At 40.7% G+C, this 18,422-nt stretch overlaps 1 protein-coding gene across 1 annotated transcript; it reads left to right on the top strand.

Moving 5' to 3' along the window:
* Positions 1-8,288: 8,288 nt before the first annotated feature.
* zic5 (zic family member 5 (odd-paired homolog, Drosophila)) lies at positions 8,289-17,376 on the top strand. Its single transcript, XM_055636658.1, has 2 exons — positions 8,289-9,339; positions 13,358-17,376. The coding sequence occupies exons 1-2, from the start codon at positions 8,352-8,354 to the stop codon at positions 13,789-13,791; spliced, it is 1,422 nt and encodes a 473-aa protein (XP_055492633.1). The 5' UTR covers positions 8,289-8,351; the 3' UTR covers positions 13,792-17,376.
* Positions 17,377-18,422: the final 1,046 nt, after the last annotated feature.

Below are 18,422 nucleotides of genomic sequence, written 5' to 3' on the forward strand. Positions count from 1 at the left end.
AAAACCCTCTACCCTTGGTCACTGAGGTTGCGAGAGAGAGAGGGAGAGAGAGAGAGATACAGACTGACAGAGAAAGAGACAGAGACAGAGACAGAGAGGGAAATGCAGAAATTCAATTGCATTTCGGTACCATGGTAGCAGAATGCAGACAGAAGCTGGAGGTGGACAGTGAGAAGGGCCAGCGGCGGCTAATTTATCAATTTAATGGTACTTCAACAGGTTTCAATAGGTAAGCAATGAACTTACTATATGAGAGATGGTGCTGTAAGGCTACGGAGAATGTCTTTATCCACTTAGCCAAATCCAGAATCGGCTCTCGCCTTTATAGCGACAGCACTTCTTTTGTTAGCGAGCAGGCTTGTTTTAATAACTGCCAACAGTGAAGCCCATACAATATCCTCTTTCATCCATATCAACCTTGTCACATATTTCAATCTATTTTTGAATAAAGTTAGTGAAAGTGCGCCGGAGAACTCAACGCTGTATTCATGACAAGTAAATGTGATCGTTTTTTTTTTGTTTGGGCGGGGGGGGGGGGGGGGGGGGGGGCGATTAGGATCTGGGGTGGGATGTAGAGAGAACTTTTACAGCCATCAACGCTCGACAATGTTCCCGTTTCAGCTACTGCTTAGAGGATTCTGTACGGTCGTTTGTTTTGCGTTTTGTTAGTTATGAAAATCCCTTGAGCACAACAGAAATATATTTTCTAAAAATATAGTTCTTCGACAGCATTTAAATGGTCGGCAAGACAGAACGCATTGGGATCGGGGTGGGTGCGGGGAGAAATAGATAGTCACCTTTCCTTGTTATTCATTGTTTTGAATAAACAATTAAACCTTCTAGGTTATTGGGTGCAGTGAATAACCGAATGACATACATTTTTTAAAACTTTTCTTTTGATTCCGGCGATTACGTTAGGGAATCCAACGAGGGATTCACACACACACATATATATATATATATATGTATGTAATGCTATGGAATGATAATATATATATCATTCCATAGCCTTTATAAAACACCGAAAATGCAACAAATGTATATGTGCAAATTACACACGACTATCCAAATTATTAGATGTCTAAGCATTATGGAATCATAAATATGATTATTTCGAGTCGAGTATAGATGTAATCGCTTTGACTCCTAAATAAACATTGGTCGTGTTCGGGGCTATTTAACTTGAAGCAGTGATCTTTTTTTAAATAAAATTGCACCTCGTCAAATAAATTCAGCTATATTGAATGTAAGGAATGTTAGAAACTCCTGAAATCAAATTTTATACCAGGAAACTCCCCTCGCGATATTATCTGTCAATAACGCGATTGAGCTTTAATCCAATTGAGCTAATCAAGGGACTATTACTTTTCAAATTGCAGTTGCTCTTCCTTACTTTCGCTGTGACCTGACGTAAAGCTTCAATGGTATATACATTCCTTCCTTGAAAGCAAAATATATTTTTTTTAAACATAGGAATTCAATGGAAATAGTTTATGAAAAAATGTATTTTGTTGAACACATGCAACCCTTCATTGTCATTTGATTTAAGTTAGTTTTCGAGTATTTCTTAACATAAATCAATTTTGTGTTCTGGCAATGTATGTCTCGCGAGATACAAATCGTGCAATGCATATATATTATTGTGCGAATTTGCTTGTGAGACGGCAGGAGGAAGTGTGTGTGTTTTGCCTGCTGATATGGAACGGCGCAGACAACTTTGAACAAATGCAGTGTTGTTAATTTGATCTATACATCAAAGAGAGTAGAATTACAGTATGTATGGCTGTGTTAGTCGTGGGAACATTCTAGGAACACAGCTGAATGAGTCCACTTACTGGTTTGTGGAATACAGTTCCACACGTTAATATTAGTGACTGGGAACAGGAACTCGCTGAATTTGGATTGAGATTAATCATGTGTCCAGCTAAGGACTGAGAAGTTTTATGTACTTAAGCAACTAACCAGAGAAAACCACGCATTCTAAGTATGTACTGTGCTTATAAAGGTTATTTTAGATGCCACAACCGTGAACAGCTAAGGCCTGTTGCTTTCAGTCAAGCCGCGCACATGCTAGGAAATGCATATGTACATTACAGAACTGCAATATTGGAGCCTCTTCGACCTTTAGCGAAGCTTCCAAAAACATTTTACGATAGCATATTAAAGAAAGACAAACCGAAGTGACATGTGTTATCAGTTTACGAGATGGCGACCTATGATTGTTATTCCATAAATTATATCTGCAGTTAACCCCTGTAAAGTCTGTCCTGTTTTAAAACACATTAGTGCTGTAATTTATATCGGAGGCAAGCTGTGGGTGTTCTGCACCTTCTTGTTATCAGTATCTCAATCACATTCACATGAATCGTCCGACTACCGTGTGAAGGTAAAGGCTGCATGTGGCAAACGTGGGTCCTATTTTTTTTATTTGGAACAGCAGCTCACAAGTTCTTGCCATCAATTGATCGTTATTCACGAATGGGGGAGAAAAAAAGAGGAAGAAACGCGACGGGCGAGCACGAGATTGAAAAAATATGGTGGGGTGACAAATAGCAGAAAAAAACCCCAATAAAATAATGGGTTTGTGAAAGGCATTTAAATCACCTGTACATTGACCTTAGTGATCATCGTGACAATAAGAGCAAATTGTTAATGTTTACAAAAAATATATGGCGGATGAACAATGCAATATGCAGTGTTTAATCAAAACATAAATTAAGTTATAAGAAAGGCACAATGTTACATTTTGTCAATCCTTTGAAATAATCAATAAATTGCCAAGGAATCTCTTTCGCTAGAATTTGCTGAATTTTTTTTAGCATAAATTTTCATGGGCGAAAATGTCAAATTTGAAGGAAAACGTAAAATTAATTATCGCAAGGTCGGTTATATATATATTGCCATGTGCTTAAAGTAGTATAAGGTTTAGAGTACATGTTAATGTCTAAGGTTTAGAATTAATATACGTGTACATGTCTAAGGTTTAGAATTCATGCCTTCGGCTTGCTACATCGATATCGCTGCTAACCTGTTTTTACCAAAGATTCCGCTTTAAAAAAAAAAAACCCTTAAAGGTTTAACCAACATTTAAGCAAAATGAAAGCTGGCTTTACTGGCTGCTGTAGTAAGGTTAATTATGTCGTTTTCATCAAGGTAATATGACAATAATCCTGAATTTTGTGATTAACATGATTGCCTAAAATGATTTACACACACACACGCTCTCTCTCTCTCTCTCTCTCTCTCTCTCTCTCTCTCTCTCTCTCTCTCTCTCTCTCTCTCTCTCTCTCTCTCTCTCTCTCTCTCTCTCTCTCTCTCTCTCTCTCTCTCTCTCTCTCTCTCACACACACACACACACACATTAACACACACACGACGTGCACATGCTGACGGAAAACTTGAAAGTCCCATACTCACATCTGCATAACCTGTTTGGGTCTGTGACTATCCAAAAGATCACAAACACAAGACCTCTCTCTATTCGCACTCTTTCATATTGGCCTGAATAAGTAGAAACACATTATAAACAACGTGTTAAACCGCTAGGAAGTGTTGAATCAAGTTTTACTGATAGTCTATTAATTACCCCATCCATTGAAAAGAAACATGTATCTGTTCAATAATTAAGGGCGTGCACTCAAGCGTGTGGGGATTTTATGTGAATCCGGCCTTACAAGGCATGAGGTAATGGAGCGGCGGATTGCTATAAGGACATGGCTTGTATGATGTGGCAATTGACAGACAACATGGCTTTGTAGGCAAGTTGTTGTGGTTTACCACCAGCAAGCACTAGAAAGGGACGAAGAACAATACTAAACACACACGACAATGCTTTCAGAACGTTGCATTCGGTCTGGCTCCACGCACCTGCATTTATCGTCTGCAGAGTAATATTATAGTTGCTTCTGAAACGACGAACTACCTTTCAGTCTACCTTTGTTTCCTCCTCAGTCGTATATATCTGTGTCCTTCTGGAATTCAAAATCTCCTTTACCCACCCATCGAATATCTTGCATTTTCATTCGGTGTTCTGTGGAATCCAACACTTTGTTTCTAAAAGTTGGCATAATTTTGGCTGCCACTTGCTCTCTTCCATAATTGACGAGTTAGCACGCTACCACTTCTGGATTGTTAAAATGTTATTATAATAATTCCTGTTTCCTTAATTTACACCCTCGCTTACTATCGTTTGTGTTACACAGGCTGCATTAATCACCACGTTATGATTCCACCAGATCACTTCGCTGTGTTACCTATACTCTTACAATGACCATTATTTAGTTACACTACCCTGCTTAATAATTCAAATCACTTTGAATAGTCACCGGCATTCTACCAAATATAATGAACAGCTAAAATTAGAATTTTGAACTGGAAGCATAATGATGCTTTAAGAGTAATAAGAGATAATAAAACACCGGGAAATCGGAAGCAATTTCCTTAAAAATAACTAAGCCTGGAAAAACAGAAACAGGAAACCAATTCATTGCAATTATAACACAAGCACAGTGTTTAATGAGTATTTAGCTTTATGCTTTAGACAGGAGGGAGAGGCGCAACGTTGGGCTAAAGGAGCTCAGGAGGAGAAAATTAGTGCCAGATATTTGTTATATTTGAAATGTTTTTCACAATGATTGCGCTGTGAACACAATCCTAATTTACAAGTATCACCAACTTCTAGTTAAGTTCTTATTTTGTTCTTTTGCATCGGTCGTAGTCGATTTAAAGAAAAACCAATGCAATCATTTAGGCCATCAAAATGTATAAATAGTTTGAATTTAGACACATTCAACTTCTTGAATAAATATGTGGAAATAAAATCGATTATTGAAGAAGGTGGACATTACGACATTAATCGATGACAGATATCATTTTTGAGTTTGCTAGGATGTTACAAAGCGGAGCGCATACTATCTAATCCCTCACCCCTGACAACCCAAATCCTAAAAAGCAATGTGTTTCTATAATCAATAATGATGGCAAACATTTTGAATGGAATAAAAGAAAACCTGGAGAGTGATTGTTTTTAATTGCAGGTAGCAAACACTCGTAACGGGATGTTCCGAGGAAAGTTTGTGATACGTTGAAAAGTGTCCACATGAAAGGAAATTTAAGTAAATTATATTTCCCCGTTGTCTTTGAATTTCACACAGCAATGTGAAAGTATGATCACACATTTCATAGCACACAGTCTTACCATGTTCCTTGTGGAAAATCTGAATCTCGCAGATGACGAAGGGACGAATAGCTTAAAGGTCAATATCAGGTGGGAGTTCATGTACTCACTTTCATAAATACGGAAAGCTAAATTTGGACAATTCACAAATACATAGAATGGCCAACTAACGCGTTTATGTTAGATCATGAAATGAGCCACCGCTTTATCCCACCTTATTTAGGCAAATGTCGCATTTTACATTAGAAATCTATACATTGAGTTGTGCGTAGGAGACTGATTATTGGTAAGCAGTCTTTGTGAACTAAAAGTCTATCAGTCATTTCTACTTACCTGGGATATTGCTAGACTATTTAACTGCTTCACCAAAAAATATTAGGGAAACTCCTGGCAACTCCTTTGCAATGTGGTCAACTATTTTTTAGTAATATTTAGCAAAGGTTCTGAACCGTGCAGTGTATTTATTGTTATTATAAAGGGCAAGCTTGGACATCGTGTATATTTTCATCATAAGTCCCGGTGAAGTGTTGGGCGGGGAAAAAAACTGATGAACGACAAGGATTTTTGAAGGACGTGCGCGACGATGGATTGGAATATTAAAATCGGAAGTTATGAAGATGCTTCAGAAAGGTGGTTGAAAGTAAATTACAATGAGTCTTGGGTAGACATGGACATACTACATGCATAAAATATGTCTTATGTGCAAAATCAAAGAGGTAACGATGCGAAAATTATCAAACACACAATTCTACAGTATTGATAAGAATTAGAGACGCGTTAACAAGAAATAGCACTTCGGCAGATGCCTACATATACCTGTAACGTTACATCGGTTGAGTTAATAAAACAACCAGTCAAAAAGGTCTGAAGATATTGTGGCTTCCTAAGACCATACTGAGAAACCGAATTGATATAGAGAAGTCATACCGAGAAGTCAAAACACGGGAAATAAATCGGGTTACATCAATCATTTCCAATATCGTGTTTCATACCCCTCTCGATTCTAATTCCATTTCAAAAAAATAATCTGAATGATTTGGGAATAGTATTCATATAAAATGTACATGTACAGTATCTAAATATCTAACTTTGATAAAGTGCATCCTTAAACTTAACCAGTGATTTTGTATAATTACGACTTGAATATGATCAATTTACTCAAATTCTAGTCATCGTTTTTTTTTGTAATTTTTATTTAACTCGGAATGACTTATTGGGTAGATTGTGTTACATTACGTGTCATAGGTAGGAAGGTATACTAAATAAGAAAGCAGCGCATTATTGTGTCTGTATATATGTATATTTAGTGTGTATTTATTTTGCGCTAACTTATTTGCTTTCATATACCAGATCCCTCGTAAAAAAATCAAATGAACCGTTTGACATTGAGAAGACAAACTAAATATAAGATTCCTCTCGTTTCTCTAAATGGAAACGTCATTTCTCAGCATTAGATTGAATACATATTCATTTAGTATTGAACATTGTGTTATAATTCCTAAGCTTTTCAGAACAATTGAACAATAATATGAAATCCACTTTGTATTATTACATTTGCGAATAATTTATGAATCTTAATAAACCTAAATTATCTGATACTTTTATTTTTTCAATGTTAAGTTATATCTGCGTTAATCGGAGCCCACAATACTCGTTTCGCTGTTAAAAATAAAACAGTCGTCAAAATGTATTGGCAAATGAAATTTGAATAAAATATGAAAAAAATCAGAAGTGATACCAAACTGAGGATAGTAATCTTTATCGAGGAGATGTAATGAGGTGCTGATGGCAATGAGACATTAGGCAGAACATATTATGATTCAAATGAGAATGTTGTCTCAGATAGGTTTAGCGAGATTCAAACTAATGGTTTTTACATAAGCCCCAATTAATAAAACCACAGCAATATTCCATGGAATGTTAGGTGTTATAATGTTATAAAGCTCCCTTTCATTCATCCTTTAAACCAAAATGAAAAAAAGAACATTCGCGCATTCCTCATTTATGACTTCCGCACAAAGCTTACATTTGTTGAATGCATTTGTAACCCAATGAAATTTCCTGCTCATCAGTATTAATAACGGTTGAAGATTGATTTTAAATGTGAATTATAAAAGGCGATGCCAAATTTGAAAAAAGTTGCATTGAATTTTGCACGTTCCTTCTACAACATATCCAAAATCTAGACTTTACTTGTAAAACCGTACATGTGTTACCGTCCTATTTTGCTGGTGTGTAAAGAATTCTATTAGGGTATCTCTAAATTGATTATTAGTAATTTGTAGTCAAAAGCACAAAGATATACAGTAGCGACGAGTTAAAGCTATATTTACATTCATGTCGAGTCATTATAGTTTTCCTAAGTTTGAATGTAAAATTAATACAGTGAAATATTTACATTGGAATTTTATAACCAGTTTGGGAATCAATTATTTTAAAATGCTCCAAGAAAACCACTATTGGTACATGTGATGTGTCATCAGTGCTCACAGCTAAGAAGCGAATTTAAAAGGTACATGACCACAACCAGTATTTTACATAAACCCTCCGGAGAGGGGAGGGGGCGAGCTAATTGCAATCTTTAAAGGCCAGTTATGGAGTTTCCGTGCCATATGAGTTTGACTGAACGGGGGGAGGGGTTTGGACGAAAGGGGAGGGGTGGTGGGACGAAGTTTACTTAAGTTTTGGAGTCCAAATGTGAGCAGAGCAACACTGTGTGAGTGCAGGCGGGGGGAATTGCAGGGGGGGGGGGGGTGGAGGGGGGGGTGGGGTGGAGGGTGGGGGGGGGGGGGGGGGGGGGGGGGGGGGGGGGGGCGGGTCCCGCTGCGCTGATCGCCTGAAAACGGGCGAATTGCCTGAACGGCGCATCTGCCAATCACCCCCAAAGTCTCCAATCGCGGCAATGCCATCTCTGAACTATATTTCCCCACTGTGTCACCTAACTGTTCTATGATCTGCCAATCGCCTGAGAACAGTGTGAGAAAGGCAGACTTAAGAGTGCTTTATATGTATTTAAAAAAAAGTACTTTAACTAGGCTCAATAATTTATTTTCGGGCTTTGTTTTTTAGTGGGGCGGGGGGGGTGTGGGGAAGGGGAGGGGGAAGAGCGAAAGAGAGCGAGAGAGAAAAAAAACCTGTCCCACCAACAAGCGTGGATGGACTGATTTGTGTAGCTATGGAAGCCGCGCTAAGCAAGCGGTATCCGGGCCTGAGATTATCGGACTTGGCAGGGAATCAACAGCAGCCTCACCAGAACATGTCAAGCTTCCCGGGACTGGGCAGCCAGACACACACACACCCTGGGGAGATCAGCAGCGATCCCAGCGCGCCTCTCGCCCCATTCGGGCCCGAGCACATGGTTCAAGCCGGTGCTCTCAAACTCAGTCCATCTCAGCACATGGCTGCTCACCCCGAAGTCCAGGCAGCGGCGATGTTCGGCTCTGCACAGAACTCGGCCAGTTACCCAGCGGGTCATTCCCATTCAGCCTACGCGAGCGGCAGGGACTACATTCTCAGGAGAGACCTTTCAGCATCTGCCATGCATGGACTGGGCGAACAACACTCATCACCTTCCTCTCACCATCACCATCACCACCACGGCATGTTTCTCTCCACAGCGGGTAGCTACGGGCACTCGGAAGTATTCTCGGGTCTCCACGAGCAGTCTGCAGCAGGAACCCATCCAAATTTAAATGGGCAGATGCGCCTGGGGTTGCCGGGGGAGATCTATAGGCCGGAGCACTACCCGGCCTCTTCCCTGCACAGTTATAACTCCATGAACTTAAACGTTAACCTGGCAGCGGCTCATCACGGAGCCGGGGCATTCTTTAGGTACATGAGGCAACCCATCAAGCAAGAGCTGATCTGCAAATGGATTGACCAAGACGACACTTCAAAGAAACCTTGCTCTAAAACTTTCAGCACGATGCATGAATTGGTAAATCATGTCACGGTGGAACACGTCGGCGGGCCCGAACAGAGCGTTCACATTTGTTACTGGGAGGAATGCCCCAGAGAAGGCAAACCGTTCAAGGCGAAATACAAATTGGTAAACCATATCAGAGTTCACACAGGCGAGAAACCTTTCCCCTGCCCGTTCCCCGGCTGCGGGAAAGTATTTGCTCGCTCAGAAAACTTGAAGATTCATAAAAGGACGCATACAGGTTGGTGTCTAACACTCTTGACTGTTCTTAGAGCCTTCAACAAGTACACCTCGCTTCCTCCAAAAATATATTGTTATGATTATATATATGTGTGTGTGTGTGTGTGTGTGTGCGTGTGTGTGTGCGTGTGCGTGTGTGTGTGTGTGTGTGTGTGTGTGTGTGTGTGTGTGTGCGCGTGTGTGTGTGTGTGTGTCTGGGCTGTGAATCTAACCAATTTGCCTTCTTTCTACCTCACTTGCGAGCTGTTTAACGATATAAACATTTCACAAAGTCTCGGATGTGAAATTGAAGCGTCTTCCGACTTCAATTGAATGGTGCCGAGGGCTTGAGCGTGTAAACAGGCAGGCAGCACTTTCGAAGGAGTTTACAATTGCGGCACCCTTTTGTTTCCTGTCCGGCACTTTGGAGCTAAAATGTCACAACTTTTATTTGAGGCGAACTAACGTGGTAACTCGACCTGCCCTCCAGTCTGCTTTTCGAAAGTCAAATCGCCAAATGAAAGGCAGACGTTTCAATCCATCGTAACAATTAAAAACAAATGATAGATAGGGGCGAATGGAAAAAGGCTGCTTTAAAAAATTAGGATGACAAGAATTCAACTCAGTTTCAGGGGGCGATTCGGCAGCTTGTATGAGTCGGACAGAAAGGGCTGCACATTTGTTGTAGAAGTGCTATTTAAAAGTCGTTAAAAAAGAAACTATTATGCTCCTGCTCACAGACTACATGCCATTATTCGGCTCAGTAATTATGACGATGATGAATTTTGCGAGCCATCGTCAGAAAGTAGACCGCACCAATAATCTCTGTACCCTTATCCCCGAGGGTACTCGCTATCTAACCCGAACTAAGTTTACTAGGGATCTCCATCATAACGTTTTAAGTTGCTGGCGAAATAAACCAACCTGGTCAGAATTTATTGTTGCAGACAGATATTATCCCTTGGAGAATGTTTATTGACGTATGCTTTACTTAATTATTTCCATTGATTTATAGCGCGGCTGTCACAGGGCATAAACAGATAGTGTTACACCTATCCTTTTAATGCCGTCTTAATGTTTTGTTTAAATGTTAAAGCAAATGGCCCATGACTGCTTTGATTACAGATTTTATCTAAGTAATATGTTACAGAGGTTTAAAGTAAAACATGGTTGGGTTTGTGTTGGGGTGGGGGTGGGGGCGACGGGGGACGTGTGGAATGGGGAGCTGGGGATTTGCATTCCAGCCATGTTGGTAACAATCCAAATGGACCCGGATCCTCCAACTCCTCTCGGTACAAAAATCTTTATCTCCAAACGTCAGGTTTAGCCAAATGGATGCGTGGCATTGTCCTAAGCCATTTTGGTTATCGAAAGCAGAGTTTACAAAAACAAGGCGGAGTGCAGCCAAGTGGACAGGCAAACACTCCGGCCATTTAAGGCCGTGTTTGGGCGGTGGTTGAACGAAATGTTTTTTTTAACAAGGTCATTTATTCATGTTTTAAAGAGTGTCGACGGGACCTAAAATAAAACATGGCATTGGGTAGGGAATGCTAACTTCTTTCCGAATGATCTGTAAACACGGTTATTACAGAGGGGGGCGGGGGGATAAAATACAATTAATTGGTCATTCGCACCACGTAGCATTTGCAAGGACAACTTTCTTTGCTTTGGTTATGCTGGAAGCTGGTGAGGTTCATCTTGCTGCCAATCCCAGCACCCACGACCAGTGCAGCTAGAATTCTGTTAACGACCAGTCACGCTACCAAGTTCACAGCGAGCCGGGTCGCCGAAACTGATTTCGCCATTGCATTTGAGAAACTGCTTTTGGACAAGGCAATAAATAGGCACGCATGTGTAACCCAGGACATAAACACGCACTGCAGTGATGATGTGCGTTCGAAAAGTTAATTGCCATAATAGTGTGATTTCTAAAAGTGCTTCTGCCCGTTTGACAGAATATGTGTTGCCCTCCTAATTTTTCAGAAATTGAGTAGATCGAAAAGTTTATGGGCCTGGGGCTCAGAAGTTGTGTTACACCGGGGAATTGCTTGACGTTTCTGCCGTAGTTGGGAATTATATTAGAATTCGCTTGCGTTGTTCAAAGGTTATAAAGCTAAGTATTTTCACAAGAAAGTGTAGCTTTATCCCTATATTATATTGAATCGTATTTATGTGAAATAGGTGGTCTGGTCAACTTTAACTTTAGCTGAATTGGCCTTTATATCACGGGAAAAGTGTAAACAGCAGATTGAACAGGTTCATATTGTCAGAAGAACTGCTGGAGGGACACTAGATGAACGATCCCGACTCGAAACGTCGACTGTCCATTTCCCTCCACAGATACTGTCTGACTCTTCGAGTTCCTCCAGCAGCTCTCTTTTTAGTTGCTACAGATTCTAGCATCTGCAGTCTCGCATGCCCCATATTGTCAGGAGTGTGCTGTCAAGTTCAAATGGGTGTTGTTTACTCGCCAAGACATGAATGAGGTTATGTTTGAGGGCGAAGTCATTTTTACCAATCAAGTGCTTTCTGGATCCGGGCTTTCACAAGAACGTCAGTAATTCTCGCCTAACATGTTGCTTACGGCCAGAAAGCAGACTAAGCGGCGGGCCAATCGAAGTGCCAGGTTAGGGCCAGCCTGTGGGATTCGAATACTACATCGAGCTGCTGTGGTTCATAAAGCTAAATATAAATATTTATGTGTACAAATAGAACCAACCTGTCAAAGTACCGAACAGCGCCTCTGGCCTTTGCGTTGTTTCAATATTATCCCAAACACCGCGAAAAAAAAAATCATAAGACGCACCGAAATCAAGGACAGTTTTTTAATTGAATGCCAGGTTGCAATCTGAGTTCGTCAGATTCAATCATATTATGATGAACAGGAAGATACACTTTTTAATGACGAAAAGTGTGTCGTCCACGAAGATGGTCACAGATTCAGTCTTATTTTCATTCAATTCCACCAGTCCAGATAGCTCATCAAATCTTTTATCAGAATGCATCTCAAAATAAACAATAATGCATCTGATGAAAGTTCGAATTCTATTTAAGGCTTGATTGCTGAAATGATGGCGGAAGGGAAAAGGGTGGCGAGGTGGATTTGAGATATTGTCCCATTATTTGCTTCTGTTGGGGTGGTTGGGAAATGTCAATGCAACACAACTAACCCTTAAATATTGTAGATCTGATTACGTTTTGCCGAAGTAACAGAAGTTCGGATACTCCATTTCAGAAAATGCAAGAAAGTGTGCGAGGGCAAAGCCCAGAATTGATGATCAACTGCTTTAAAAAAATGTAAACTCCAGATGCTTGTAAACGTCGGAGGACATTATCACTGTCTTTGCAATTACATTGATTGTACAAAAAAATAAAATAAAAGTCGGAAGTTTAAAATAGGTGGATTGAAACTTCTAGCCAACAGTGTTTGACCATCACATCAGGGACTGGCAGAAAACGTGGGAGAGTCTCCTCTATGTTCCGCTGCAGACAGCTGTACATCTCGGGTTGCAAACAGAATCGAGATATTTTCAAGGAAATCAAAATATTTGATTTGAACGCTCTGTTGAGGTTCGTCAGAATTGGCGAGTAACTCAAATGCTTTTTCGAAAGTAAAAGTGGAGTTTTACATATGTCTTCGCAAATAAGATTCAGTACGAGGGAGATCTTGAAACATCGCCTGCTGTAAGCCTTTAATGTTATATATGTGTGTGTAAAGACGTAAAATGCACTCGAGAAAGAAAAATAGCTCCTGAGGGGGTTCAAACCTTACGTGATGGTCAAGCCTTGCGTTTCTACAGCGCATTTCGGCAAGTCAAGAATCCGAAAGCACTATAGCCAGCGAGACGCTTTTTGAAGTGTGCTCGCTCTTTGTGATGCAGGAATTTACCCCTGTAACCGAGGCTAAAACTGTGACAATCAACGTTTGCATTTTTAACAAAAGCAACATGATAGAAAAACGTTTTTTTCTTCTTATTTCTCTGTGCATACTGCTCCATTCTGGTTCTCTCATTGTTTTTTTTTCCTCTTGTTATTTTCAGGAGAGAAGCCTTTTAAATGCGAGTTTGATGGCTGTGACCGGAAATTTGCCAATAGCAGCGACAGGAAGAAGCATTCTCACGTCCACACCAGTGATAAACCGTACAACTGTAAAGTAAGAGGCTGCGACAAGTCATACACTCACCCTAGTTCTCTTCGCAAACACATGAAAGTTCACTGCAAATCTCCTCCCCCTCCCGCTAGCTCAGGCTACGAGCTTTCAAACACATCCCTGGGGATGGTGTCCCCAGCCGCAGAGACAGTCAGGGGCTGCACTGCCAGCGTTTCCTCGCAAGTAACTAACCTCAACGAATGGTACGTCTGTCAGGGAAGCGGGGCGGCCAACAGCCTGCACGCACCTTCCAACAATGGCACCTCGTCCGACACCGAAGATGAGGAGGTTTACACGAACTCTGATCCCAGAACTATGCTCTGACATAGGTGCGTTGGAGAAGTGTGCAAGTGGGCAAGAGTCAACGCAGGGTTAGTGGCAATGGAGCCCATCAACTAAAGGCAGCTAGGATGTCCAATGATGACCATCTCACACCAGCTAGATTCAAACCTCGTAGGAAAGGAATTTAAGGGCTAAGAATCGGTTCTTAGGCTACTTTTTGGCCTCCGTGTCAGTCAGAATTATTGTGTGTACTTCGAGGTAAAAGAGAATCGCTATCTCATTTACTTTCAGACTATAGATATTGATTTTCTGAAATCAGACGTGACTTAAATAGATAAAACATATCATCAGACCCATTTCGGACTGGCAATAGAATATTCGACCCACGAGAAACACCTCGCTTCTTGGAAGTGAAACATACATAGCCGATCTTTGCTTAACTCCCAAATCAGAGACCATTGTCCGAAAGAAGGGAAATTCTACAATTCTGTGAAATCTTCATGACTCCAATCCCTGGAGGGAATCAAAACGGCCATAGCCTTGTGTTCAGTGAAATGACACAGTGCCACCACGTTCGGTAACGAAGCACAAGCGACATTCTATTTACACATCCCTAACATGCAAAGCTGAATTCGGACATTCCTGCTATATGTGAAAAGAGTATTCTATCAGTAAGAGTGAAACTCACAAGGACTCTATTTGACCCTGAAATCAGAATCGACAATATATCAACCCTTAAATCCAAGAGCTCTAGGATTCTTTTGTGTGATCTCCTATCCATCATGGTAAAGTCAAAATTCTCATATTTTACTCATAATTATTCAGGCCTTCAGACAAACAAACTAAAGAGCACTAATATGTCCTTAGAGGCCAGAAGATGCAAAAATGACAGGCCTGTCCCTGTAGGATTTGTACATAATTGTTGTGGGCTGCAAGTCGTTGATGTAATCGTTAGCTATCTTAAGATTTTGTCCAGAAATGCTCTTTTATTTGTAAACTATAATTTATTTGCTGATGTGTAATATCTTTCTGCGATAGTACAGACACACCAAAGAATTATATTATTACGTTTGGTGCGGTATTGTGGTGTTTGTGAATCTGTGGTTTCGTCAGGCCATTTAATTTCTGCTTACTTGAATGAAATGTAAAATGTGAAAAGTAAAATATGTGATTGTTTCTTTCTACTCAGTGGTGGTTAATTGTTGTAACTACAGTATCGGTCCATGTTATGATCATGATGCATGTTGCAGTCATTTTATATTTCCCTTGCATTGACAAACGCCACCCAGAAATCCTGATTGAAAAAAAATGCAAGGAAGACATATCAGTTCCTTTATTGAAATGAATGGTCCACGTGTACTTTGTGTTTCAGTGAAAGAGGTTAAACCGTGTGACAGTGTATTTTCCAATTGTGAATAAAGAGATATTGTTTTTCCTCTGTTTTAATAATCGTATTCTATATTAAATGTCTAAATCCTAACAAAATGTCAAAACGTGATTTTTTTGCGGGGTTTGCGGATGTAGCAACACTCAACTCAATCTTCGATGGTGAAGAATCGAGTAATCTCAGCCAATGATGTAAATCCAAATGATTTCAGGCCCCGGGAGTGACTTTTATGTTTATGTGTTTATTGTTGCACAAGGATCTCTGCCTCTGTGCAAATATTTACCTGTTCAATGGCAGAATGGGAGACATGTAAGAGGCAGGTTGAAGAAGCTACCTGGATACAATTGGCAGCCGGATGTAAAACAGTTCACAATATTATCTGTTATCGTGATTTGAAAACGACGTTTAAAAAGGCAATCAAAAAAGTCACATTTGCTTTCGGAAATCAAAATGTCCAAAATTGCAGGGAAACTGGTAGATATATTGGTTGAGGCGAAATCAAGGTTTAACGAAGATTCCTGTTTTACAAATCCGGTCGCAGTACACGAATACACCGAACTGTTTTAATATCTCCACAGTTCAGTTGTAACCTCGCCCCACAAATGTTATACTTGGAACCAAAAATGCAGCATCAAAAACAATGCGGCATAATTACATCGTTTCCGCAATTCAATTTCTGATTGTCACAGTTCTAGATATGATGACGTTTTTCAAAATTCATCATCTGTCTTAGAGGAACCGAATTTGTCTCTAGGATCATAATGGATATTTAAATTATTATCGTCGACTTTGTGTACATTATGGATTGCATATCCCATGTATCGCTGATCGCGCTTCAGGGTCACCTTGTGAAGGTGGATATCATACCACCTAAAAGAGAATGATAAAATGGTTCTAGGATCTCGGGAGATGCCGCCTACGACATGGGGTGGGGGTTACCCTATTTTAAGTACATTATGGTGATATAATGAACAGGAACCAGATTCCATTTTGGTCAAAGTGTCAGAGAACAGATGGAAATGAGAGACCGGGTATACAGGAAAGCATTCGGAGAATGAGTGATATGTCTCCTAAATGAAATAGGTTGCTTTTTTTCCCCTGTGAGATCTACAATTAAATGCATATGAAGCAGAAGAAGACTCATGTAAATGAAGGCGCCAATCAATGGTTTAAACTTATGGGACTCTAATGAAGTTTCTTGGTGAAAAGACGGGTTGTACAAAGGCATCGACACATGAATGCTTCATGGGAAAGATAAAAGATAACTAACAATAAGCAGATCGTTGTAAAGAATGTAAAAAAAAAAACACACGCTCCCCCGGCATACTCTTCGCATTTAAACACACAATCTCCTCCAAGTGTTCACTATCTTTCCTATACGGATAAAATGTGACCAGGGTCTGTCCTACGCCACTTCAAAGCAATTTACTCTGGAGCGGAAGACTTGGCGCTTGGACACTCTTCATGGTGTGTTACAATTTCTATGGCAATTGGCAGACCCCGAGCTTCACATTTGAATATATTTTCAATAAAGCCACTTATTAGGGTCTAAGCGGCACATGATTTGAACATTATATAGTATCCATCCTTCCCAGCCAACACCTCGGGTAACGGTGAGCACCTTGAGAGAAACACACTCTCACATGAATATCTATCAACTTTCCATTTGTATAAAACCCAACAAAGTGTCCAACTCTCGCCCACATGTTCAGGCAAGCAGAAAAACGAGTATAAAGTCCCATCCACATAAACATATTTAACCAGCAAGTAAGTAGACTGAAGCAAACGTGTTTAGTAATGCTCCTCTGGTCAACATTATAAGACTTTCAATACAAATATCACTAGGCATCACAGTGAATGGTTGGGCTCATACTTTCCCCAGGCTTATGATGACTACAATTGGACAAGATGTTTTAACAGGCTACTGGGAGATTGATTTGCAAGCAGTATTGGAAACACCATATGTGCAGTGCAAACAATAGGGATTGCCGTCTTTTCAGTTTATAACGTGTGCTTAGTTTGGGAGGGGTCGTGTTGCCCCTTTGCAGTTTGCACGTGGAAAGAATCGGATGCAGAGTACTTGAAGTAGATGAAGAAAAAAGGCTCGCTTTTAACGCACAAGCCACGGCTTGCTTTCCCTATGTGGAATAGCCTGTCACTGGCCAGTTTAGGGAAGCCAAACGTGCACAAGAAGGTGGAGGAAGCGCAACTCAAGTCAACAGCAATAACAAAAAGAGAGAAAAAAAGAAAAAAAAAGTGCAAGTGTCTAATCAGGCAGGGAGAAGTTCAAAGGCAGGGGCTTTGAAATTCAAACTACTGCTTTTACGGTACATCAACATGGCGCGTTAAGATTGCTATGGCAATGAGCAATTCGAAAGCAGGCTGCATCCAAAGCAGTCTACCTCGATTCGCGACAGTCTATTAAGATACAGTTGCACTGACCTTTAGTTTCATGCTATGTTAGTTCAGTCAATTTTCACTGCATCAGAATCTTTCATATTTTGTCTTTTCCCCTCCGGGAGACTCCCTACCCCCCCCCCCCCCCCTCCCCCCGCCCTCTCCCCCTACCCCCCCCCCCCCCCCCCCTCCTCAACCTTCCAAATATCGGCGACTTTTATTTTTGTCTCCTGGAGATGGGTCTTGAAGTGTTTACTCGGCTCTTTCCCCCCCCCCCCCCACCCCCTTTTTTTTGCACTTACCAACTATTGTGTGCAATATGCTATCGCCCTTTGTTTATCTAATACAAGTACTCAGTGAATGGTGAAAAATAAACACGATGAAAAATAACCAAACAGATGATTCCTCCCAGTGAAAAACCCGGGGACTTAATAAAAGAGCGAAGCAGTCACCGTTGAATGAGAAACCCTTTGAAGTGGAACTTATTATCTGAGGAATACTTTGCCGTCGTCCTAACGACACAGCTGAATTGAAAAGCGCTCCCTTTTGTCAACGATTTGTTCTCCTTTACTAGAAAGCCACTGAAATTACTTACATGGACTGCCTTAACATACAGACTGTGGAAATCAGGAACTTTGCAACTCAGACTTTCTGACGCCACTCTGGCGAATTTGAGGGGAGGTGTGGAAGGGGACAGGGTGTAGAGGGAGGGGGTAGATTTCGAACAGCTCGTAAGGATTTTGTGTGTATATGTACGTGTATGTGTATGTGTATGTGTGTGTGTGTGTTTTGGAGAGGGTGAGTTACAATTTCGTTTCCTGATGCACTCCATGCTTGTTCTTAAATCGCCGCTTCATACACAGACCGCAATACTTCTTCACTCGTCATA

The sequence above is a fragment of the Leucoraja erinacea genome, chromosome 6 (genome assembly GCF_028641065.1).
Source record: "Leucoraja erinacea ecotype New England chromosome 6, Leri_hhj_1, whole genome shotgun sequence".
NCBI lineage: Eukaryota > Metazoa > Chordata > Chondrichthyes > Rajiformes > Rajidae > Leucoraja > Leucoraja erinaceus.